This window comes from Pongo pygmaeus, chromosome 3, assembly GCF_028885625.2.
Source record: "Pongo pygmaeus isolate AG05252 chromosome 3, NHGRI_mPonPyg2-v2.0_pri, whole genome shotgun sequence".
NCBI lineage: Eukaryota > Metazoa > Chordata > Mammalia > Primates > Hominidae > Pongo > Pongo pygmaeus.
Genome location: NC_072376.2, coordinates 195690131 through 195717780, shown reverse-complemented (window position 1 = coordinate 195717780; position 27650 = coordinate 195690131). Strand labels below are relative to the sequence as shown.

Below are 27650 nucleotides of genomic sequence, written 5' to 3'. Positions count from 1 at the left end.
CATTTGCCCAAGTAGGGGGCATGGGGGGCGGGCAGGCCAGCCTCTCCCTGGAAGCACCAGGCCACAGCATTCTTCTTGACCTTCACGTCAGGGCTTCACCCCATTCCACGCTCTCTTCTGGCACAAAGTGGAAAACACCTGCACCAGCTTGGTCCTTCAGGATCCTAACAGAGTTGCAGATGTCATGTGCACCCTCGATCATTGCTTAGCTCACAGGAGGTAGCGGGTCTGCTGGGAGATGAGTGGATGACCCCTCATTCAAGCCACCATCATGCCAGAATCCAAGATACATATTTACAGGGACATTCAGACTGCTCCTCTAATGTCCTTTTGTTTCCTCAGAAGGGTTATCCTTGGTAAGGGGCAGGTCTAACTAGCATCTGGAATGTTTGCATACAAGATGGGCTAGCGCTCAGGATGCAGCCCATAAGGGAGGTCTGGCAGTGGGGAATCAGGGCTTGTGGGATCTACTTTCCCTCTTCTCTTTCTTTCCTCTCCCCAGTGGAATCCCCCAAACTACACTTGAACTGGCCTTGAACCAGCAAGGGCAGGAGGTGAGAAGCAGAAGCCATGCTTCTGGGGGCTGGGGGTGCTCAGCATTACTGATGATGGTAAGAATGAAGAGATGGCACGGCCCAAAGAAGGGAGTTTCTGGGAGTGGAGCCACGCTGTCAGCAAAGACCAGAGATGAGGCACACTTAGAAATCAATCGGTGCCTGTCGTTGTCAATCTGCCTTCCTTCTTCCTTCCCTTCTTTGCAAATTTATTTTCTGTTTTAATTTCAGTAATGTACAAACATAGATATCATGGTGTTTTTCAAATTTAAAAACAGAGTCCTGGCCGGGCGCAGTGGCTCACGCCCATAATCCTAGCACTTTGGGAGGCCGAGGTAGGCGGATCACCTGAGGTCAGGAGTTCGAGACCAGCCTGGCCAACATGGTGAAGCCCCATCTCTACTAAAATTACAAAAATTAGCTGGGCGTAGTGGCAGGCGCCTGTAATTCCAGCTACTCGGGAAGCTGAGGCAGGAGAATTGCTTGAACCCAGGAGGCAGAGGTTGCAGTGAGCCGAGATCGTGCGATTTCACTCCAGCCTGGGTGACAGAGACTCCATCTCAAAAACAAAAACAAAAACAAAAAACAGAGTCCTTCCTCTCCTTTGCCATTCTACAAATAAAGAATAAGTGGTAGTCTTCAAATGTTAAAATTCTTAAATTCACAACCCCAACACTGATTATTGACTAACTCTTACATACTTTGGGTTAGGGCCCCAAAGTGGTTCTTTTCAGGCTTATGATTCAGGGGAACAAATGTATTCTTACTTCCAGACATCATCTCTTTTCAAGGTTCACCCTCACGGGCAGCATTCCTTGTTGGAATTGATAAGTGTTTGGTCAAGAATACTACAGAACATGTGCATAGCCCACAGAGCTGCAGCAGACAAAAAATGTTCATTTTACCACTTCTCCAAAAGCTGTGGGATGATCCTATGCAGCTGTTTCATAAGAAATTTGTCTGAGACCTGATGGGATAAATTTTCTTCAAAGATTAATAAAAGAAAATAGCATCTAAGAATGCAAAACAAGCCATTATTACCCTAACCTCATCCTCACCTACAGCAAAAGCTCCACAGCTGTTCAAAGAGCAACATTTCCATCACCAACAAACTACATGAAGAGATTTAAAAAGAGAAAGAGATCAATGTGAGATCCCGTCAAATTACACAATGACTGTGAAGATGAAATGATCCCCAGCATTATGCTACCTAAATATAACATGTAATTAACAGTAGTCACCTGCCAGTCAGTAAGGCCATACAAAACCATTAAATTCAAGTTTGATAATTAGACATAAAATTGGTCAATTAAAAATATAAAAACATCATATTTCTCGATTTGAATTCTCCATATAATCGCACCAACAGAAACCTTGCTTGTCCCTTTCTCCAGCCGAAGCTGCATTTCCCTGTGTCACTCAAGGAGTAAATGGATACAGGACTGATTGGCTGTTTTAAAACTCCATGGACAAAAAAAGCTAAATTAGCATGACTCTTTGGAACTGTTTCAATGATATTTGGCTACTATGAATATTTTTAATCTTTCATTTTTATTACCTATATGATGTGAGGTCAGGAGCTGTGGCAGGAAGCACATTTTGTCAATTAAATAATTAATCCCATAGCATAATAGTCCGTGAGGAAAAATTGACATTTGTCAGGTTCAAAGAAAATGAAAGCCTGGAAGGATTTTTCATTATGCTTGCTCAAGAAAAACATAATCTGATAGCAGACTTTCCTTACTCATTTCTCTCCTACACCTACCACTCCCGCTACAAATCCTCCCCATATCAAATAACAGGAAGGAGAAAGTATCCGCAACGCCACCCTCACACGCGTCCTCATTCACCCAATTACAGAATTATATCAATTTTATTTCCTAAATATGCCTACAGTTTGCGCACACCCCACTATCCACACCATGAACATTCTAATTCAAAATTGACTAAAATGGGCTGGGCGTGGCGGCTCACGCCTGTTATTTCAGCACTTAGGGAGGCCCAAGTAAGAGGATTGCTTGAGGCCAGGAGTTTGAGACCAGTCTGAGGAACAAGCGAGACCCTGTCTCTATTAAAAAAAAATGTCTTTAAAATTAGCCCGGCATGGTGGTGGTGTGCACTTGTGATCCCAGCTACTCAGGAGGCTGAGGCAGGAGGATTTCTTGAGCCCAGGAGCTGTAGGCTGCAGTGAGCTATGACTGCCCCGCTGCAGTCTGGCTTTGGCAACAGACTGAGAGCTTGTCACTAAATAAATAAATAAATAAATTAATTAATAATAATGATAATAGACTTAAAAAATTGACTCCAATAAACCAAAGGGTGATATTTTACTGAGTTGCCTGTTTTCCACTGTGGCAACTGCACAGGGATTAGAAGCCAGGCCAGAGCCAGGCAAGCCTGGGCTCAAGTTCCAGCTGAGTTCTCAGGAGCCGTGGGGTCTCCAGCTTCTCCAAACCTCATACGTCTCAATCTGTGAAAAGGCTATGCTACGGGGACCCACCTCAGCAGGGGACTGCACACACCTGCCTAGTGCGCTGACCAGCATTGCAGTAGGGTGGCAGCATTAGCTGTAATTAGCAGTCCATCCCATTTATGTTTCTACAAAGTTCGGATTCATACACATCAAGTGACCTGCGGCACCATCACACGCTGCGCGTGCGCTTCTCCATTCACTTCTGCTCTCCAACAAGGCCTCCCTGGCTGCCTGGCGCACTTTCTCTTTCCTCTGCCCCTTTGTATTCTGCAGTCCTTGGCTTGGAAGGAGTGAGGAATAACACTCTTTGGCCCCCTATGAACTTCCATTTCAGGGCTTCCACAAATGCTACCGCCAGGTTGTCAACAACGGTCTGCACTGGATCAAGGCTGCCTAGGTGGAGGACAGTTCAGTGTGCTATTTTAAACCTGTGTAGGCATCATCTGTGCTGCGAAAAAGAAATGCTTGCCTGGGGTGGAGATGACCGGGGTGGAGATGACCCCCAGTGCATCTCGCCACATGTGCTGCTGTTTCCTTCGAATAATATTCCACAATGCGGAGTTTGGGGTTTTTTGTTTGTTTGTTTGTTTTTTTTTTTTTTCCAACAGGGCACTAAAGAGTTATTTTTGATACAAAAAGCAAGACTTCACATTCGGTGCAGATTGCATGCATTTCTACACTACTTACTATTTTTTAAATTGTTGAAAAAATGTACACTGATAATCTATTTCAGCTGTGCAGACAATATAAAAAAGGGTTTAAAATTACAATACATTGTACAATCAACTAAGAGTACATACCTCAAATATGTTTTGTATCTCCCCTGAAAAACGGATTAAAAATGTTAAGCTATTTTGTCCCTTTTCATAAAATTTGATACCAGTAATTAGTAAGGCATGCTTTAGGGTATAAAAATCTCTCCTTAGCAAATCAAATGAGTTTTCTTTGATGTAAACCAGCTTGGGTGAGTGAACACTATTTCAATCCAGTTAGAATGGCTCTTTGCACAATGCAGGGAAGAAAAGAACCATGGAAAATTTTCCAACTTTTGAACGATTTATTGCATTATTACTTTTTCTTAAACGTGTTCCTGCCCAATATCAAACTGTTAGTCACACTGTCTGTACGGTGATTGGAAAAGAATGAATATATTCATTATTATTAAAGTTTAATTTATTTTTCCTCATTTCCAGATTAAATTAGCTAAGGAATGCTAAGTTATATGTAAATTATACTGCACATTAGAAATGTAAGAGGATTTTATTTTTATTAGTAATCTTGCCCACATCTCCAGACTGTATTAGAAGAAACAAAATATAACTATGTATGTCTAATAAAAAATAACCTACTGTCTTAAGAGTAGAAATGGGTAGGTTTAGGATAGTGAAGTAAAGTTACAGGAGTCATGATTCCACTGGGAGCATCCTCAGGCCAAAAACAGTGTAAAAATGTTCAACAGATATACGCAAATGAGCAAGCCCTAGTGGATTACATTGTGAGAAACTAGGAAGTGTTAAGGTATAAACTCAATTTACTAGGTTGCCTGGGAGAAAGACAATGGAACCTTTCCGTGGCAGGCTTTTGTGTGAATCAGACAGAGGCAAACAGCAGGGCTGCTTGGGTCCTGAGATGATCTGGGGTAATAAGCCACACTTTCTTGTGAGGGAAAGATGGGCTTCTTCACCAACAGCTCCTGTTCTCCTTGTACTGGTTCTAGCCACAGACACAATGTCTGTGAGCACCTTCATTCAACTAAAAGGGAGCCCCAGAGACTGGAGTTTCAAGTTTACACAAGTTTGCACCAACGCTTGGGCCACGTGCAGAATCATAAACCTCAGGTATAGCAGGTGAGGCTTTGGAATTCTCCACGTGTCAGTGCCTGTGCCTGGGGGACCAATGTGCCCACTGGTGGCTTTCTATCTCTCCTCTGGAATACTGTGTGATCATCTAATATCTCAAAATCAGCATCAGCAGATGGAACACCAAAGTCAGAAAACAGACATGTCACCTTGAGGGGAAAAGCATGATACCTACAAGTTAGCAACATGTAAGCATTGCCTTATTTTACTAGGACAGTTACCCACCTTGTCCAGTGAACTCGTCGGCTTCTCTGTGAATCAAATCCTTCACTCTGTTGCCATAAAGCAGCCGCGAGGAATCATGATCAAAAGCTTTCAGTGTCTCGCTGGAACTGTAGGACTTCTGTGTGGGTACCCGACACTCCTCATTGTCTGCGGAGGAATTTGTGTAGCGCCGTTCTTTCTCTCGTCTGCCCTTGGTCAGGGAGCAGTAAGGCCTGCGTTCTTTCACATCCATACTTCATTCCTTCTGTGTGCACATCAGTCCTGCTGGTGACAACTTAGGTTCAGGGTTCGAGTCTCATTGGCCTCTCTGTGAAGATACAAGGTTTGCATGATGTCAGCATGACGTTCACCTAAAAACTGGCTACTCTCGACCCTTCTCAATCTGGGATGGTAGGAAACAATAGTATTGCTTATCTAGGAAACTTGCTTTCAACAAGAAATTAGTATTTCTGAAATCAGTGTAAAATATACTGTATCACCAAGAGGTGAAGCACGCTTTCTGCTGGTGAGTGCTGTGTTTATTGAAGCCACTATATCTGATTTTCCCCATTAATACAAAAAAAAATTGTAAGCTCACACTCAGATTTCACTGCAGAAGCCAGCTACAAATTGGCTTCCATAGTTTGTTAAATTTTCCACAATGGAAAAGTTAGAATGGCTTTTTCTCTTTACAGCATTTCTCCATTCAAAATAAATTCCCTTTCTTTTTCTTATAAACGTATACTATTTTTTTCTTTTTCAGTATATTTTAAAGAGCAGGAGCAAATTGGGAAATTCTTACCACTGAAACTTTGTCAAATGCATTGAACTTTTTTTTTTTTTTTAATATATCTTACAAAGACTCTTTCTTCAGAGGGCACAATTTTCATGTTTTAAGAACTCAAATGTCTTGAATTGTGGAAAAAGCTGGTCCTCCCCCCCATACCATTCTGCTTAAAATGCATTTTCCTCTCTAGCAAATGAATTTAATCAGCACTATCCTGATATTTAAGGTAATTCAAGTGGCTAATTTGATGGGGGGAGTTTCCTGCAACTGCACGAGTAAGCGAGGCAAATGGTGTTTCTCTGCTTAAAAACTCTATTTCCTGAATTTGCGGAACTGACAGTGGAAAGCGTGGGTGGAAAAGGTCTGCCAGCAAAAGACTGGGGCCTTCAAGAGGGAGAGTGGCCCAGGGCTAATCCGCATTTCAAATGGTGCTCCTTTGTCTTTATTCCTTCTCATGTTGTCTCTCCTTTTAATCTGAAGGACCCTGAAGGCTTTATCTTCAGCCCTTAGTGTTTTCCTCCCACCCCACTAAATTCACTTTTTGGTAAATTTCACTTTTTCTTTGAGTGATTCCATAGTCAACTTGAAATCAATGGTGCCCAACTGGCCCCAGGCCTTCTCCTTGGTTCCTGTAGTATCCTTTGGACCGTGACTGCTGTTGAGATAGTAGTTTCTTCACTTCCAAAATAAGTGAGTCCCTCTCTCAAAGAATCAGTGTCTCTGGTCTCGGTCTTGGTCTGTCTCTGTCTGTCTCTCTTTCTCTCTCTCTCCCCCACTCTCTCCAGCATGCACTGTCAGTATACACATCACACAGCTCATTAATGTGCTTCCAACTTGGAGCCTTGTGGCTGACTCCCATGTCAACTCAGCTTATCCTGGGGTTGTCAACAATTCTTGATCCTTTCTGTTGTAACATTAAAAAGGTACCCCTCACTTTCAAAGTTTTGCCTTCCATCAGCGACAAGAAGAGTGGCAAGACTCCCTGGGCTGGAATAATCACAGAGTTCCAGAGCCCAGACCTGGGAAGGTTTGGAGTGTTCCTCCCTGCTATGTCTTCAACCAAATTATACCCTCCTCTCCTCTCTCCATGTTGCCAATGAAGGGTTCCCTTGTGGGGTTCCATATTTCTCTGCTTCCAAATACCGATATTGCTACCAAATACGGAGCTGTTCAAAGTAGTTGCTAATATTTTAGTTTAGTCTTGGAATATATCTTGGTTTCTCTACCTTTGTCTTCTTTTCCATGAATTTAATTTTTATTTTAAAAAACAATTTTTCACTGACCCCTCTGATTCATTACTCCATTATTATATTTACAAATTCTTCCAATACTCGTAAGAGAAACTGAATTTCTCATATTGTACCTTTCCTTTCAAACTTAAATTGAAATAATAAACAATTTCAAGGTATGGTGACAGACTATTTTTATACAAAAGGATTAAAACAACAACACATCAATTCACTCTTTTTATTCCAACAAAGAGAAGTATTTTTTTTTTATTTAATTTTTTTTTTAGATGGAATCTTGCTCTGTTGCCCAGGCCGGAGTGCAGTGGCACGATCTTGGCTCACTGCAACCTCCGCCTCCTGGGTTCAAGTGATTCTCCTGCCTCAGCCTCCCAAGTAACTGGGACTACAGGAGCTCACCACCACATCAGGCTACTTTTTTGTATTTTTAATAGAGACGGGGTTTCACCACGTTAGCCAGGATGGCCTCCATCTCCTGACCTCGTGATCCGCCCGCTTCAGCCTCCCAAAGTGCTGGGATTACAGGCATGAGCCACCATTCCCAGCCAAGAGAAGTTATTTTATTATTATTATTATTATTATCATTATTTTGAGACAGAGTCTTGCTCTGTTGCCCAAGCTGGAGTGCAGTGGCACAATCTTGGCTTGCTGCAACCTTTGCCTCCCAGGTTCAAGCAATTCTCCTGCCTGAGCCTCCCGAGTAGCTGGACTTACAGGTACCCGCCACCATGCCCAGCTAATTTTTGTATTTTTAGTAGAGACAGGGTTTCACCATGTTGGTGAGGCTGGTCTAGAACTCCTGACCTCAGGTGATCCACCTGCCTTGGCCTCTCAAAGTGCTGGGATTACAGGAGTGAGCCACTGCGCCCGGCCCCAAGAAGTTATTTTAGATGAATATTTACTGGATGACTACTATGTGTTAGGCTATCTTCTAGGTGCTGAGGACAAAGAGTGGATAAATGTTCCTGTCCTTATGGGGCATACATTTAGTCAGGGAAACAGGTACATTCTTTCTGACAGAGTGAATAAATATGTCTAAGTTCCAGGGAAATTTTGTTTCCAAATCGTCTTGATCTTTTTGGAGGGAAGGCCCTATAGACCGAAAACTAAATGATCATTAAAAAGCTTTTCATTGATCAGAAAAATATAATTCGAGCATTCTTAGTAATAAATATTTGGGATTTGAAGTCATTATAAAAGTTTCATTTCTTGCCCTAAATTGACATCTATTTTAAAATAAGTGTTGCTATATATACACATATGTATGCAATTTGGTACTTTAAAACTGAACTGATGGAAGCAAGGGGAAATCGTTTTCTGCTCTGCTGCTGTTGTGCTTCAATTAGTCGGACCAGTTATTGACCGGCAAACTCTGCCAGCCAAATCGGATCCACTACCTGTTTTTGTAAATAAAGTTTTTTCTGGAACACAGCCCTTGCATTTGTGGACGCATTGTCCTTGGCCATTTTCATGCTACAAAGACAGAGCTGAGTGGCTGCAATAGGAGCTGCAGTGGTTTGAATTGTGTCTCCCCAAAAGATAAATCTTAACTGAAATCTTAACTCCCAGTATCTGCAACTGTGATCTTATTTGAAAATGGGGTTTTACTTTTATTTCTGCAGATGTAGTAAGATTACGATGAGGTCCTACTGGATTAGGGAGGGCCCTAAATGCAATGACTGGTGTCTTTATGAGAGACAGGAGAGGAAAATTTGGACACAGGCACACACAGACACATAGGAAAGAAGGCCAGGCGAAGGCAGAGGCAGAGACTGGAGCAATGGCGCTGCAAGCCAAGGAGCACGAATGGCCACCAGCAACAAACAGAAGTCAGAAGAGAGGCGCGGAGCAGATCCTTCTCTGGACCGCAGAGGTGTGGCCCTTGACCTCACACTTTTTACCTCCAGAACTGACAGAATAACTTCCTGTTGTTTTAAGCCACCAGGGTTGTGGTCATTTCTCACTGCAGCCACAGGAAGCAAACACAGAGACCTGATGGCCTGCAAAGTCTAAACTATTTCCTACCTGGTCCTTTACAGAAAACAACGTGTAAACCTCTGAGTTAAACCATTCATCTTTCCATTCTCTTTGGATTTTTTTTTCTTTTAGATGGAGTTTCAATCTTTCACCCAGGCTGGAGTGCACTGGTGCAATCTTAGCTCACTGCAACCTCTGCCTCCCTGGTTCAAATGATTCTCCCACCTCAGCCTCCCAAATAGCTGGGATTACATGCGCGTGCCACCACACCCAGCTAATTTATTTTTAGTAGAGATGGGGTTTCACCATGTTGGCCAGGCTCATCTCAAACTCCTGACGTCAGGTGATCTGCCCGCCTTGGCCTCCCAAAGTGTTGGGATTTACAGGCGTGAGCTGCAGTGCCTGGCCCCATTTAGATCTTTAAGGGCAAAAAGTATTCTCTCTACTGTATCATTTTCATGATACTATTTTATAATCTTGAAAATTAGATAGTCAGTACATTCTTTAACACAGTAATCACAATTAAAGATGCAACTTTGTGGTAATATTTCTAAGGTTTATAAATCAATACCAACTAAATGTTAATACCTAGTAATGGAAAGATGATTTTAGGTATTCTTAAGCTTTCTAAAACATCTCTAGCATCAAATATCTGAGTTTTATTTATTTGCGAAACAATTCTCCAGTGCCACAATACATCAAGATGTAGTATTTGATTACGCCATCAAAGATCGAGGCAATTTGATCTTAGACGGTAAACAATAAAAAGTCCTTTGTATCTCCTTTTCATTTTCGTACATAGTTCAAACTCTTCGAGGATTTAATCTACACTGTAATATTTGCAACTACTGATATGCTTCATTGATGGAAGTCAATGAGTTCAATATGACTTCAAAAGGCAGTTTTCTGTGTTATCTCTTCCACTCAAGGCTGAAGACGAGAAGGTTAAGAAACGCAGCTAAAGTAATGCCAAATTGTTGGAGCGCTTTGAGAGCGACCGCACAGTCCTACACAAGGAAGAGGGTCACTGTGGGCATATGCAGCAAAAAGCATTTAATGAATATGACATTAGCTGCATCAGTGGGCAAAGCCTTTGAAAAACAAGGAAAGCCATTAGAAAGTTGACAAAACAAACAAACAAACAAAAAACTTTTGATTGGCCAGGCTCAGTGGCTCATGCCTGTAATCCCAGCACTTTGGGAGGCTGAGGTGAGAGGACTGCTTGAACCCATGAGTTCAAGACCAGCCTGGGAAACACAATGAGACCACATTTCTATAAAAAAATTAAAAATTAGCTGGGCATGGTGGCACATGCCTGTAGTTCTAGCTACTCAGGCGGCTGAGGCAGGAGGATCACCTGAGCCCAGGACTTCAATGACACAGTGAGCCATGATCACGCCACTGCGCTCCAGCCCAGGCAACAGAGTGGGACTCTGTCTCAAAAAAACAAAACAGATAAAAAACTTATGATTGAACTGGCTACAGCAAATACACAACAATATCAAGCTCATTTGGTTAATTTTCATTAGCTCCTTGAAATGCAACTCAGTTACTAACCATAGCACTCCTCTGGAAATCACAGCTGGGCTTAAGCAAGTTGGATGACTTGGTTATTTGTTTCTTCCCAACACTCTGCAAAGTATTTGACTGAATGAATGAATGGGCAGGCAATCCCTGCCTTGTGGACACTAGACTTAGGGTGATCCTATCCTCTATTTCAGATGTATTATTTAAATATATTTTGAAACTTGGCCAGAGAACTTAACGACATCATTACATTGTTTTATAACATGCTCCTAATCCTGACGAAATACTTTTTAATTGTATCTTTAGAAAGTAACTTGATTTTAACTGTAATTTTTGTATCTTTAAAACCCTTGATGCCAATGATTACAATTTATCAAACATCCCTAACATCAATTGTAGTTCTAAAATTCCATATGGTTATATATCTATGTAGAGACTGAAATATAAACAAATATCCAAACCCAAAAGATTAAATAACCTCTAGATCAAACTCACTCATGCTCCCATTTTTATCTGTTTTCTGTACAAATTACAAAGCCTTGAATGTTACCTTGGATATCTCTATATAGTGTCCTCCTATCTTTATTATAGTCTGGAAAAGCTCACCCCCAAAATAAACAGGCTTCAAAGAAACACTAATTTACACCAACACATTTTAGATTAAAGGTCTAAATTAAGTTCTTTGTACAGAGTACCAAAAAATTTTTGCCTTTTGTTACTCACAATTCATATTTTCACTAATGTTAGTATTTATGATTACCAGTTATGTTAATTGAACAGTAAATACAACTCTGCATACCTAAGAATTTCAAAGCATTTCCTTTATTGAATAGCTAAAATAATTGAGGAAATCAATTGCTTTTGTTCATTTTAGAGAAAATTATGTTTCCTGAGGCAAATTTGTAAATCAAAGAATTGAAATAATTAAGTACAAAAATAAAATCATACTATGTTTTTTTTTTTTGGTAGTGCTAAATTCAAGCATAACTAGAGTTGAGCTTATAGTTTCAAATAGTAGAACACAAGAGAATCTAACTATCATGTTAGTGCTAGAAAGTTAAAACACAAGGCCAGGCATGGTGACTCACACCTGTAATCCCAGCACTTTGGATTGCTTGAGCCCAGGAGTTTGGGAGCAGCCTGATGAAACCCTGTCTCTACAAAGACCAAACCAAATGAAAACAAAACAAAAAAAACAGGCACAGTGGCACATGCCTGTAGTCCCAGCTACTTGGGTGGCTGAGATGGGAGGATCAACTGAGCCTAGGATGTGGAGGCTGCAGTGAGCCATGACAGTGCCACTGCACTCCAGCCTAGGAGACAGAGTAAGATCCTGTCTCAAAAAACACCCCACAAAGACTGTGAAAGGAAATATAGGAAAAAGGGAATCTGCTATGAATATAAAATGTGAGACCTGTTGGGAAGATTCAGAGACAGAGAAAAATCAATATAATGAACAGTGATTGAGAAGGTTAAAATTGGGCAGGTTGTTTTCTTTACACATGACAGTAAATAAAGAGAACTTTTGATAGCAATAATAAATAAGAAGCCACCTTTTCCTTCCAGCCAAGATTGCAGTAACAAGAACTGGATTACCCTGCTATCTAAAACATAACAGCAAAAAGACAAAATATCTGGAACAACAGTTTTCAAGCCATTGACATCAGTCAGTGAAGGACAGTGAATCCTGAGAGATGAGAAACAATTAAGCTGTGCCATGGATCACACCTGCTTACTGCCTTGAAAATTTCCAGACTGTAGCACAGGAAGGGGGACCCAGGAAGAGTCCAGAAGACTCTTGCAATTGGAGGTGAAGCTGAGCCCTGTAGATCAGGTGGTAAGAATTTGCAGGACAAGTTGCCAGAGAAAAGAGAGCCACTTGGACAAAGAATTCTGAAGATCTGCAAAGGGTGCCTCTGGGGTGTTCCACAGAGTACTGACCAACACAAGTGTGTGAGGAGACCACTGGAGGGCACAGAAAGAATGATCTGAAAGGACTATATCAGGGTATCTCAACCTCAGCACTACTCACCTCCTTGAAAGAAAAATTCCTTTTTTGTGGGAGTGGGGGCATTTTGTAGTAGGATGTTGGGCAGTATTCCTAGCCTCTACCCACTAGATGCCAGTAGCACCCCCAGTCATGACAATCAAAAATATTTCTAGATATTACCAAATGTCCCTGGGGCAAAATTTTCCCTCTAAAGGACCACTGAATCACAGGTAAAGTAAGTATACAGGGATCACATAGGGCCAAGAATAGTGTCTGTTTCCAGCAGCCAGATTGGGAAAAAAAAATCCATACTTCATTGGGCGATGTACTCAGAAAGGTCTTGCTTCAGTTGTGGGGAATAATTAGCAGTAAACTAAACACAGTTCTGGTTCTATCTAGCAAAACTTAAAAGCAAGACCAGGAAGGATCTAACTGTTTCCAAGTAGCTTAACTTCTTTTTGCACAACAGCAAAGCTTAAGAATATTACAGAAATATAAAAATATACATCATTCAACAAGATAAAATCCACCATGGTTGACATCCAATCAAAAATTACCAGGTATGCAAAGAAGAAGGAAAATACTAAAGAGAAAAATCAATCAATTGAAACTACCCAGAAGTGATACTGGTGTAAGAATTCATAGAGAAGGACATGAAAATGGTTATTATAACTGTATTCCATACAATCAAAAAATTAGAGACATGGCATATATAAAAAGAAGGCTAAAGTCAAACTTCAAGATAAAAACTTCTATGCCTGAGATAAAAAAAATACTGAATAGGATTAATGGCAGATTAGACACTGCAGAAGAAAAGAGTAGAAAACTCAAAATGGTAATAGAAACTACACAAAATAAAGCACAGAAAAAGAATGGGTGGATAAATAAATAAATAAATCATCAGAGAGATACAGGACTACTTTAAGAGACCAATATACATGCAGTCAAAATCCCAGAAGAAGAAGACAGACAAAAGTGAACAGAAAAAAATGTGAAGAAATAATAACTGAAGATGTTTCAAAATTGATGAATATTATAAACTTACAGATGCCAGTAGCTCAACAAGCCCCAAACACAAGAAACGTGAACAAAACTACACCAGGGCATTTGGTTATGTTTAATTGCTCAAAACCAGTAATAAAGAGAAAATCTTAAAGGCAGACACAGGAAAAAGGCATCATCACATACAGAGCTTCTCAAAGGAAATAATGTAAGCAAAATGACAAAATCTTTAAAGTACTGAAAGAAAAAAAAAACCCTAGAATTTTATATCCCATGAAAATATCTCTCAAAAATGAAGGTGAAATAAATACCTTTTTGGACATACAGAAGCTGATCATCAGCAGACTCTCATTACAAAAAAAAATGTAAAGGAAGCCCTTCAGGCAAAATAAAAACAAAATCACATAGAAATAAGTACCTATACAAAGGAATAAACAGCACTTGAAAATGGTATGTGGTTAAATATATAAGATACTGTTCTTACTATTTAAATCTCCTTAAATATAGATAACTAAGCAATCATCATAGCCGTGTACTGTAGCATTTATAACATGTGTAAGTAAAATATATTGCAATAATAGCATAAAGGAAGGGAGAGGACATGCAGAAGTACACTATTACAAGGTATGTGAAGTGACCTAATATCACGCCAAGGCAGACAGTGTTATATTAAAGATATATAGTTTAAACCCTAAAGAAGGCACTGAAACAGCAAAGCAAATAGTTATAACTAACAGTCACGAAAGGGATAACAGAAGTTTTAAAAATGGAAGCATAAAAATATACAACTAATCAAAAGAAGGTAGTAAAAGGGGAAGGTTGAACACAGAAAATATGGTACAAATCAAATGCAAATAGCAAGATGATAGACTTAAACCTAACTAGGTCAAAAATCACATTAAATGTAAATGGTCTAAAAACTCCACAAAATGCAGAGATTTTCAGATTGGATTATTTTTAAAGATCCAATTAGATGCTATTTCCAAGAAACACACTTAAATATAACGACACAAATAGGTTAAAAGTAAATGAATGAAAAAAGAGAATTCTAACTCTATCAATAATCACATTAAAGATAAATAATTTACACACACCTATTAAAAGGCAGAGATTGTTACACTGGATGAAAAAGCAAGACAAGACCAGATAGAGGAATGTGTGCAGTGATTCAAAAGAATGCAGCTGATCTGTATGTATAGACATGAAATTGTGCACAAAGCACAGTGACCATTAATTTCTTTACTTATTCACTTATCCTACATGTATAAATGCTACCAGCTGTCATGGTGACATGACATTGTAAGAAGCAATGGGAATGGAGGAATACACAACACGTAGCCCCTGCCCTCTTTTTTTTTTTTTTTTTTTTTTTTTTTTGAGACGGAGTCTCGCTCTGTCGCCCAGGCTGGAGTGCCGTGGTGCGATCTCAGCTCACTGTAAGCTCCGCCTCCCGGGTTCAAGCCATTTTCCTGCCTCAGCCTCCCGAGTAGCTGGGACTACAGGCGCTTGCCAAAGCACCCGGCTAATTTTTTTGTATTTTTAGTAGAGACGGGGTTTCATCGTGGTCTCAATCTCCTGACCTCGTGATCTGCCCGCCTCGGACTCCCAAACTGCTGGGATTACAGGCATGAGCCACCACGCCCGGCCAGCCCCTGCCCTCTTTTAATCTGAAAAAGGAGACAGAATATAAAGAAAATCAATGTCTTTATAATTGTATAAATCCGACTTTTAGCTTAGGAAGATCTCTCTGGCTGAAGGATGGAAAATAGGGGAAAAGGGATGGAGTGGAGATTTAGAAAAATGGATGGATATGAGAGATTGTTAGAGGTGGCATCAGCATGACTGTGATGGCTAAAACGAGGGTGAGGAAAAGAAAAGAGTTGAGAATGATACCAACTTTCTGGCTTGAGCGGCTGAGTGAAGAGGAAACTCTTCTGAGAGAGAGAAAACAGGAGGCCATCCCCTAAGCACTGTTTAATACACATTCCCAATATTTGCTTTTTTTTTTCATTTAAAATATGTATTAAGCAGGTAATAACTTTTCCTTCTGGAAACTGGAAAATGCAGATAAGACAAAAAAAAATAATTGCCCTCCTAGCCTTTCGGTGTTCACTTTTTCAGACTTTTTCCATGCATATGCTGTATGTATATATGAACATGTGTGTACATATATATTTAAAATGGATAATCTTGTAACCCATTTTTACTTAATATATTATGAACATTTTCATGTTGATAAAGATATATTTATGTTGTTATTTTAAGTATAATGAATAGAAAGCTTATTGTTTTAAAATTCAAAACTACTCATCATGGATGAATTATCATGAATAAACGTAAATTTAGATAATAAAATATATAGAAATATAAATAGTATATTTAGGAAATATGTTAAAATAGCTACTGAATAACTGTGAATAATGTAAGATTTTTAATTGGAAAATATATAGAACAGTGCCTTAGGCTATAAGAAAAGTGGCTTAACTCTCATCAATGCATTAAAATTTTTTTCAAAAATATTCCTATGTAGAAGGAAACAAAAACTGAAAATGATCAAAAAAGAAAAAAATAAAGATAATAAGGCTAATTTACTCGGTAAAGTGAGAATATATTTCTATGATTTAAAAACAAAACAATTCACTCGCATGGTTTGAAAATAAAAGTGATTCTGTTTTTCCTGATAAAAATTATGGAAAGAAAATTTAATAGACACTAGTCATATATATTAATGCAGTTATTTAGTTTGTGGTTGCAAACACAGAAATAACTACAAGGAAGAGGTCTTAATTTCTATACTTAGAATAGATGGGAAAAGGCACTCAAGGATCCAATACAGCTGAGCCAAATGCAGCTTTCCAAGCTTGCAGACCTTTAGGGTAAAGTGTAAATAATACCTCTCAATTTGTCTGCCTGCCTGGATCAACCAATATCCGTCATACCTATTTACACAGTTCTATGATGGCTTAAATCAGACACCCTGCATATAGAGGCCACTACTTTTTTCACCTGCGCTTCGGCATGAGCCAGGACTTTGAAAATTTTGCCAGTAATAATATCTGGTTCAGAGGGAAAAGTAAGAAACACAATTATATGTCATTCAGATAATACTGTGGTATCCGAATGGCCTCAAACACACTAGGTAAAAAAACAACCAAATAGTTTGATATCACTCCAGATGTCTTATTCTGATTGAACTAGGTCATTCCATCTTCATCTGAACATGACCACATCAGTGGACATGCCAGGCACAATCAAAACACACAATAATAATAATAATAACCTCTATTTATTCTATTTTATTTCTTTATTTTTTGAGACAGGGTCTCGCTCTGTTGCCCAGGCTGGAGTACGGTGGTATGATCACAGCTCACTGCAGCCTTGAACTTCCAGGCTCAAGCAATTCTCAGGCCTTGGCCTCCCAAAGTGCTGGGGACTACAGGCGTGAGCCACCACGCCAAGCCAATAACCTCAATTTATTAAACGCTTTTTCATGCTAGGTATTTTACACATTGCATTTCTAATCCTAACAGCAGCACAGCAAGTTTGTGTTATTACCAGTTACAGAGATGAGGAACTATGACAACTAATAAAAATGTTCAAGTCATGCAACTAACCAGTAGTGTGGCTAGGCTGGGGTTCACACCCCCATATGTGCTCTTCCATTTATTTCCTGGAAAAGTTGCCAAACGGTAAGACTTGTGTAGCATCAAGTCCAAATTCAAACCTTTAGTCGTAATGAGAAGAAAAGCAAGTTTTCTAGATGACTTAAAAACAACTACAGCTTTCCATATTTAAAAAGTGTCTTACAGATGGGTCTCACTGGCCCAGTGATAGTTGGGAAGTCTGCGTGCCACTGGGGGAGCTTCTTCAATGAAGTGCTCATATGATTTCCCTAAGTGCTGGGCATATTCCTCTCTTTCAGAGTGGACATAAAAGCTCCTTGATGAATTATTAATTTCAATCTTGATTATTTATTGAGTGCTTAAAATATGCCAGGTGCTTTACATATATGACCTCACTTAATCCTCACAACAACCTTGCTAAATAAGAATTATAAACTCCATTTTCGCATGACAGAACTGAGGCCCAGAGAGATTAACTGGCCCATCCAAGGTCACAGAGTCAGAAATTATCCGAGCAGAATTTGAACACATTTCAGTTTCATTCCAAATCTGTCCTCTTAACCTCTGGACTATACTTCCAAACCTTAAAACAAAGAGGAGATTTAGGAAATAAAAATTTTTAAAAAAGTAAAAAAGAAAGAGAGAGATGACAGCAATGAGTTTAACAAACTGTGTCAGGATGTCAACAGATCCAGTATTAACAAAGTCAATGAAGGCTGTCATATTGAAAATTACATTTGCAGAGATCACAGCTTTGGGGATGCAAAAATAAAAACCAAGTGAAATTCAACTCAGGAGTAGGAGTAAGAAAGGTGTAAAATGTAAGACCAAGAGGATAAAATCTACTGAAAACATTTTCAAGCTGCTTCTTCAGGGAAAAGACAATTAGAGAAGAACATAAATGACACCCTGGTGTGATATTATGTGTTTCAGAGGGAGACATGCTCACAGTTCTCTTTGCTTGTCTGTCATCCTGTGTGGTTCAGTTATCAAAGGAGACAGGCTCTCTTCCATCACAGCCGTGGTAGTTGTACTAATTTTGTTTTGTGGGCCAGGCACAGTGGCTCACGCCTGTAATCCCAGTACTTCGGGAGGCCAAGGCGGGCGGATCACTTGAGGTCAGGAGTTTGAGACCAGCCTGGCCAACATGATGAAACCCCAGCTCTACTAGAAATACAAAAAAACCTTAGTTGGGCCTGGTGACACACGCCTGCAGTCCCAGCTACTCAGGAGACTGAGGCAGGAGAATTGCTTGAACCCAGGAGACGGAGGCTGCAGTGAGCCAAGATCGTGCCACTGCACTGCAGCCTGGCCAACAGAGTGAGACTCTGTCTCAAAAAAAAAAAAAAAAAAAAAGAAATCTGTTTCGTGTATTTCCCTGGAAAAAAAAAAAAATACCCTTCCCCCACATGGAGATAAAGGGGTTGGGGTGGAGCAGACCCCAGTCCTAGGGTCCAGGAATAGCCTGAACAGAGTCTCAGTGATTGGTTAAGAATGAACATGTGATCAATGAGGTCAGTCCCGCGACATCTGGTGAAACTACTGGGAATTAGCCTACTCTTTTCATTAGAGTTGCTAAGGGGAAGATGTAAACTTGTAGCTTGTTTACATTTTTGCCGTCATTTGGAGAAAGCCTGCCTCCTGGCCACTGACATCTATGTAGAAGAAACAGACCTCAGTGACTGACAGAAATAAATGATTACGCACCTGTAATCCAAGCTACTTGGGAGGCTGAAGCAGGAGGATCACTTGAGCCCAGGAGTTCGAGACCAGCCTAGGCAACATAGTGAAATCCCATCTCAATTTAAAAAAAAATAAAAATAAGAATTAAAAAAAAAAGAAATATGCATCTGAAATAACAAGTTCTTACCCTGGATATTTCAACTGAAAAAATCTGTATCAGTACAACTGGGAAGGAGACAGAGAACAGGTTTTTTAATCAGACAAAACTATGTCTAAAGTCTAGCTCCACTATTTACAATTGATGTGACATATGGCCTTGGACAGGTTACTTAAGCTCTCTGAGGCTTAGTTTACTACCTTTAATTATCCAAAAAGCATACGACAATACCTTTCTAATGGAGATATTATGAAGATTAAATGAGATAAAGTTTTTTAAGGCATTTAGCACAGTTATTGGCACATAACATGAGTACTTGATAAAGGGCTATAATGACATCAAGTACATTGTCCGGTGTCTGAGAATAATGTCTGCTGTCATTAGGCTTAAATCTCAGTAATCTGGGGGAGCTGGTTTGGGAAAAATACACCAAAGCCCAGTCTATAAGGTTGAGAGCAAGAGATTATACCTCTGTTACGAAATTGCCATTTTGCTAAAATGTGTGAATAGAATTTGAGTTTTGAATTTTTATGAGCTTATTCAGAAGGACTATGTCATCAAATGAGAAAAAAATAGTTCCCACACCAATAATTTCAAAATGATTTCATGTCTAATGTTATCCAAATATTTATGTCTTGGTAGTAGAACGCAGTAGGCAGACGCTGGCAGGACTTTCAAGAGGAGCAATAAAACTGATTAAGAGTCTCCAGACTGAAGAGCGCTGGTCGGCTTATTTTAGTAACAACTAGGTGGAGATCTGGTAACTACTCCCAAGTATTTGGAGAATAAGGGATAACTGCAGTTATTCATGCCTCTGTTACCCACAGGCAAAATTACTGTAATAAACATATACACTGTCTACTGCCCACCAGACAGTTCTCATCTTAGTCTGAAAAGCAGCAAACCAGCCACACGGCACCTTCCTCACAGATCCCTGGAAAGCGGGAAATTCGCACTCAGCGATGCGAATGCAGGTGTCTCCATCAAATGGCATCTGTCAGTGGACAGACAAATTCCCAAACCCCACTTCCTCCTTGAAGGAGGTAAGCTCTAGGGGATAGATCAGTTCCAGAGTAGATTCAGGGTCCCAAAAACCCTTGGGTTCAGTCTGAGCGTCTGATTCGTCCCAAGAACTGAGGAAAGTCTCTGAGCTTGCTGTGGAGGCAGTAGGGGCTAGGTCGGTTCTGGACTCAGTCTCGATGTGTATGGGAAACAGCCAGCCTGGCTAGCAGTCTGTGTGCTTACTCAGAGGATTCCATTCTCTAGAATATTTTTCTTCATTGGTGTTTATTGTTTGTTTTTAAACACATTTTAATGCAACAGTATTGGAGAATATAAATATGCTTGACTAGGTATAGGCTCACACAGAAATATACTGTTTGGACTTCTCAAGTTCAGTCACACACCTTAAAATGCATATGCACAATACACTCAAATATTATGACTTTGTATAAATCCTGCCAAATAGTCAAGTGAAAATAGGAAACATGTATCCTATAGCTTTGTTGTTCTGGATTTCCTAGATGATTTATATCATAAAGACAAATACATGCATAGGTGGGGCACAGCAGCTTACACCTGTAATCACAGCACATTAGGAGGCTGAGGCAGGAGGATCACTTGAGGCCAGGAGTTCAAGACCTGCCTGGGTAATAGAGTGAGATCCCATCTCTACAAAACAAGTTTTTTTGTTTTGTTTTGTTTTTTAGTTAGCCAGTCACAGTGGCACATACCACCTGTAGGCCTAGCTACTCAGAAGGCTGGGGTGGAAGGATCACTTGAGTCCAGGAGTTCAAGGCTGCAGTGAGCTATGATTGCACCACTGCACTCCAGCCTGGGTGACAGAGTGAGACCCTGTCTCATAAAAAAAAAAAAACCAAATATGTGCATAATTTATAATTTTAAAAAGTTTTCATGGGTCAGGTAGACAAGGCCCAACCCAGGCATCGGGTCACCTGCTGAGGAGGTCGGGGGGCTCAATCCAGCCTGTGCTTTGTGGTTGCCCAGTTCGGCACCCCTAGGAGGGGGCTGTGTCTGCTCAAAGGAGGCACCTCCCAATAATGGACACAAAGGCTCTTGAGTAAGTGGCCCAATTAAATTTTTTTCAATGCTGTTACTAGTGGTAGTTATAAACCACGGCAGACGATTAAAATGGACCTAGTCAGTAGATAAAAATGTTGCGTTCTCAGATGTCTGCTGAAGTAGGATTCTTCCAACACTCTTCCTAACCACAAAAGGGGAGTGCAGGCAAGAATGTTCCAGCAGGCACAGAGAGCAAGGCGGTTTCCTTGCTTTCCCATTGACTCCCTGCCAAGTGGAGAAGCTGGACTTTTGCCACTGTATTTCATACCTTGGTGATGTATTCTAGACAATTGTTAAAAACCACACTTTCAAGGTAGGCTAGTAAATTGTGGCTACTCAATAAATATTAAACCACAACAACAATTTGGAGTAAGTCAATTTGGGCTACGTTTCCTCAAAGAGAGGCATTACTAAAATGCAACCATCACTGTTGAGAAAACATGATCTAATTTTGCTCACCGTGGCTCTGCTTTAAAGTAATTTAATTTGCTATTCAGCTCATTACAAAACAGTTGTGATATCAGTTAATAGTTACAGCCAGAATCCCTATGTCAGGAGGATGTTAAATTTAATTTGGATGGAGCATTAACGAAAGGACTCTAAATTCATGAAAATACCTTCCTCAGGTGAGTGCTACTCTACATTTCCATCTCTTTCCCAACTGGGTGTTGGCATTTTGTCCTAGTCTAGAGGCAACCCTTCTGCAACCGGGAGGTGTACTGTCTTTGTGCTCATATAATTTTTGGTCTCTCTACTTTCTAACTACCAGTAGAGGGGCAATTAGCACAGATTACAATGATTATTTTGCATAACGGATACCTGTCACCCATGAACCGGACTGAGACCACAAAACTAATTTCCTGTGGGTCACCAAGTAGTAACGATTGCTAGTTTTCATCAGTCCAGGCTGCATTCCTCCTCATCTGCCCCACTTTCCTCCCCCCTTCACAATTACCATCATCTTGTATGTACAAGTGTGTAATGGTGATACCACTTTGGAAAGAAGAAATTGTGAATACGTATCGTATCAAGATTTCCGTATTATTTTTGGAAAATAGCCACATTTCATTGGATTATTTCTACAGTATGTAGTAGTAAACGTGTAATGTGGAATATATTTTAATTGCTGTGATGTAAATGAGACTTTGGGGTCATGTTACAGAGTGTTAACTGAAAGATCCAGCTATGACTTTAGCATGCCTGCAGGCCTTTTAAATTGTTATGGGAAATTGCAGCATTGAATTGAGTAGTTTCAACACTGAGCTCCCCTAAGGCTTATTACAGTTTGGCAACATGATGCCAATTTCAACTAATGTACATAATGCCTTTTTCCTCTCATACTTTATCTACAGAACCTTTCTAGTATGTACAACTTGAAAATCATGAAGCCCTAGGCAGATGAAGAGCATATTCTTGACACAATCTACCATTATGTTATTGGCAAGAGTCCTCAGATACTACAGGTTTCTGCTCAGATGGGGTTCAGAGCACCAGGAGTATCAAAATATTTATCCAGTAATAATAAAAAGCAATAAATGGGAAAAGTTCAAATTATTATAATGTAATTTCCTATTAAAACATTTTGTTATAAACTCTCCTTAAGAAATGCATCCAGGTAACTCAAAGATTCAAGTAGTAAACACCTATCTACTTATGATAATAACATACATATAAAATGTATTATAATTTATAAACATTTTCACATATGCTTTCAAAGTAACTTGGCTGTACAAACCTGATTCAGAAAATATCTTTCAGGCTGGACGTGGTGGCTCAGGCCTGTAATCCTAGCACTTTGGGCTCAGGCAGGAGGGTCACCTGAGCCTAGGAGGTCAAGGTTGCAGGCTATGAGGGTGCCATTGTACTCCAGCCTGGGTGACAGAGGAAAGACTCTGTCTCAAAAAAAAGAAAAAAAAAAAAAGAAAGAAACTATCTTTCAAATGTAAGTATGGTTCACTGTCATATCAGGGGACAGAGGAGGGGGCCCTCTTTCTTCTCCCTGGGTGCATGAAGTACAGGTCTGTGTAACTTCCTGGTGCTGAAGGGGAAAAGATCAGCCAGACCCACCACCTGACCAGACAGGGCCAGGCACCTCCAGCTCCTCTCATATGGACGGTGCTTCCGCCTTGCACACTTCCCAAATGGCTAGGGTCATACTCCCTTTGGTCAGATCTGCAGGATTTAGGGTGTTAGTAACAATGGTATAAGAAATTCTTTCCATTCCACCATTACTAAAGGGCACAACAACATCCAGGATAGCAACGACTTCCTCCCAAGCCCTACATGAAATGGGCTTCTGTGAAGTAAGCACCATGCATCGAACTGGCATTGGGTATTGCTGCAAAGCCACATACACAGGACACAGTCTGATCATTTAATACTCTGCAGGGAGTTACCCTTCCATCCAAGGCCAAGGCAGGAAGGCAGCAAAGAGCTGCTGTGCAGAAGCAGAGGCGTGTAACAGGGAAAGAGAACTGGGACACACATCAGAAGGACCTAGTTTAAGAATTGTAGTGAAAGAGGATAAATTATGGCTAAAATATCAGTAAAGTGAATACCATCAAAATGCAGATTCTGAATAATAACTCTCTTCCATGACCTGTGGATGGTTCACCACAATAACATTTTTAGTCTGATTATACCTAATCTTCTTGTTCAACAAATCCTCCAGCACAGTATTCATGGCCTACTTCGAAATAAACCTTTTGGTGGCATGTTGAAAGGAATAAGAGACTCAAAACAACATTGAAAAGCCACATCCAATTATAATGCAATTAGTTTTACAGTAAATCAGCACCTTACAGTGTTGATAAAAAAACAAAAGCTGTCTTACTTGCTGGCCTTCAGAACTTGTTATTTGTTAACAATCTGTTCCGTTTGTTTGTTTGTTTGTTTAGATCTGTTTACTGCCTTGACCATGTCCTCTTCTATACTTCCAGAGCAAAAACTTCACAGATTTCAGTAAGTATGTCAGAATGCTGTAGTGGACCTGAGTCTAACCCTCAGTGGTAGCCAAAGATATTATGTTCACAAGCAGCAAAGCTCAGCTTTCTGGAAATTAGACCTTACCATCCACCTGTGTCTTCCTGCTACAGGAATAAAAAGAGAGAAGAAAAGAGGGGAGGACAGAGGAGGAGAAGAAGAAAAAGAAAAAAGAGAAAGAAAGAAAAACCCCTCGACAGACTGATATCACTGTAGTAGCACCTCTCATTCATGTGCAGCACATCAGTAAGCCGAAGTACGGTGGCTACAAACCACAGGAGGACAATAAGGGATCTATACAACCCCACAAATCCCCTATTCATGCCAAACAGTTTTAAGCTGTGTCATTCCCGTTTCAGATTCAACTCTCTATTGGACATGACAGGTGAGAAGCAGGAGTGCTGATTGTAACTGAACTTTTATTGTGCCATCATTTTCCACACCCTCCTCTGCTTCAAAATTCACAGTCACCCCAACAGAAAAACCTACTCCAGTGTTGCCTGTCTTTGTGTCTTGTACACAGCAGGTCTTCAATCACCAACAGTATTCCTGATTGATGTGAACTTTGATGAGACAATACAGCCAATTTTAATAAAAAAAAATTATCTTGGCCGGGCATGGTGGCTCATGCCTGTAATCCCATTACTTTGGGAGGCCGAGGTGGGTGGATCATGAGGTCAGGAGATCGAGACCATCCCAGCTAACAAGGTGAAACCATGTCTCTACTAAAAATACAAAAAATTAGCTGGGCATAGTGGCGCATACCTGTAATCTCAGCTACTTGAGAGGCTGAGGCAGGAGAATCGCTTGAACCCAGGAGCCAGAGGTTGCAGTAAGCCGAGATCGTACCACTATACTCCAGCCTGGGCAACAGAGCAAGACTGTGTCTCCAAAAAAAAAAATTTCTTGAAAGAGAAAAGATAATATAATATTGTCTTCAGGGCATCTCCTACTTGCTACTACTAGATTTAGTTCATTTTCTTTGACTTTTTTTTTTTTTTACTTGCCAATCCCCTATAGTCTTCATAGTCTATTTTAAATTTTCCTCTCAAATACTGGAAATGTGATGATCTAGCAAAAATCTTATTCTAATAAAATCAGGCTATCTCATTTATATGTCTCCATGACTTTTATTATGGTAAAATTTCTATCTTGAAAAAATAATCGTTGAGCAGGATATTCTAATTATAATCTCGCAATATAAAAACAAAAGAGGAAAGCTTCGAATTAAAAATTAAACCATTAAAATGAACACATACAATTAATCTGAGGATCCTACGGCCGTGTGGTGCCTAGAAAGTTGTCAAATAGAGACTTTAAAAAGTTTAATGTCCATAGCTAAAATGTATTGAGTACCTCATTAAATGTCCACTTTACATGCCTTATCTCATTGAAATTCTACAACAAACTTAGAAGGTTGGTTCTTTTAATAACTTGTTTTTACACATAAGGAAATGTAGACTCAAGAGAAATTAAGTCACCCCCCCACCAAGGTCGTACACCTGTTAAGTAGACAGCTAGGGCTCAAAACCAGATGCGCATGATGTAAAATTTATACATTGGACAATGACAGCGTGTTGACTATCAGGGCAGGTATACACAGTTACATTGGATACAATGAAGTAGTGGGTCAGATCAATTCTTATGCTTTACTGTGAAAGCTTTTAAAGCAAAGATGATCATCCACCAACGCAACAGAAATATGACTCTTATGTCATAATATTGTTCAGTGGGGCTTTGGTAAAATTCTGATATCTGCAAGTGCCCAGTGGAGCAATCAGTCAGTGGCACGTCCCAGCACAGTAACCAACGTGTGAAATCACACAGTTGAGAAGGCCAAGCCTCGAACATTAGAGCAAATGCAAATAATTTCAGCTATTAATTTCTATACTAAGTGATGATAAAAAGCATCTATCCTAATTTCAACAAGCTATGTTTAAATGCAAAACAAATTCTCCCTGGGGTTTATGACATACTTTATGAGAGAAACAGGTTTCATGAGTGAAATTAAGATAGGTTCCCATCACCGAGAATGCCGCAATTCCCATAACTAATCACCCATAAAACCTATTACAAACAAACACTAAGAAAAACTCAGAAAGCATATAAGAGTGATGAAATTTCCACTTCGATGACTGATAAAGTGAGATGTATCAAAAATCAACTGAGCTGGAAAAATGACACACTGTGAAGAGGTGCTTAAGATGATATGTGGTCAGGATCTTCCATTAGTCAAAGTGATGACTCTCAATACATGGATATTTCAGGACTTCATACCTGGAAGCTCAGTTCTTAATGACAGAAGTCTGTCTTCTCACATGGAAATGAGAAAGAATGCCTCCAAAGGAAGGAAGAATGACTCTAAAGGAAGAATGACTGTCAGATGAACAGCTCTCATTCTGAATGTTAAGAAAGCCCTCACTATCCTTCCACTTTAGAATTAGATAAAATACAAATTTATCACACGCTCCTTAAATATTGTTTTCTGAAGCAGTTTCTTGGCTTCAAGTTTTGTATCTTCTGTTATTATTATTTTGGGCTGACCATTATGAATGATGTTTCTATTCAACTCAAAAAAAAAAAGACATTTAGTTTTGTCAGAGGGAAAGATGACCAAATATCCTATGCTACCTGTTTTACTTTTAAACCAGTTAAAACACAAACTCTCAGCGAAGTAGATCTGTCTGTTGAACACTGGTGGATGCTTCATAAAAGTTTGCTAAATAAATACATGACTGAAAGAGTGACCCAAAAAGAATCACCCATAGGGAACCCCAGCTTTCTGTCCAGATCACAGAAGCATCTTTAACATGACTTTCACCTTCCATAGGCATCTACATAAAATGAAATGCTAACCTTCCTTTATGGAGGAAAGAGTACTTCCATCACACACATGAGAACAGGTGGGATGGGGCATGAAAATGAGAAAAGGCCAAGGGAGGGAGACAATCTGTGGGCAAATTCAAAGAAAGCTTCTTATTCTTTTTTGGATGGATTTTCTTCATTTAAAAGTTTTTGGCAAAATAATCCTTTTTTTCCAGTAAAAGCAATTAATCCAGACACTCTAATTGGCTAGCAGGGTTGATAAAACAGCTTACCAGTCTTTAAAAGAAAATTATATCAGTCAAGTGAGTCCTTTTAGGCCAGACTATTTTTCCCATTATATGAAAACCCAGAAGGCGTCTGAATGTGTCCCGAGGAAGCACAGTCACTGAAGCTTGCCCTTCTGCAGAACTGGATCGCTGGCTGTTTATCCTTCTCAGTATAGGCCCCCGAATTCCCTGTCTTTAGAGTTGTGTGCCACACTTATTCCCAGTGCGATAGTGCAGCCAGGTTATCGCTGAAAAGGCAAATTGCCTTTTATGACTGAATATGCTCAACTTCCTCTTCCCAGTGTATTCATTCTGTCACTTCAAAAGAAGCATCATTAAAAACCAAAAAACAAAAACTATGTCATCTGCAAAAAGCCAGTGGTGTGTTCTATTGTAGATAGTGTCACAAGA

General features: G+C 39.9%; 1 protein-coding gene across 8 annotated transcripts in view; it reads right to left on the bottom strand.

Annotated features, from left to right (window-relative positions):
• The window catches only part of TENM3 (teneurin transmembrane protein 3), a 651439-nt gene that overhangs the window by 467032 nt on the left and 156757 nt on the right, over positions 1–27650 (bottom strand). For all 8 annotated transcript variants that reach the window (XM_063664302.1, XM_063664304.1, XM_054484271.2 and 5 more), the window contains exon 2: positions 5112–5418. In XM_063664302.1, coding sequence (XP_063520372.1) covers positions 5112–5343 — 232 coding nt within the window. In that variant the 5' untranslated portion in view covers positions 5344–5418. The remainder of the gene's footprint in view (positions 1–5111; positions 5419–27650) is intronic.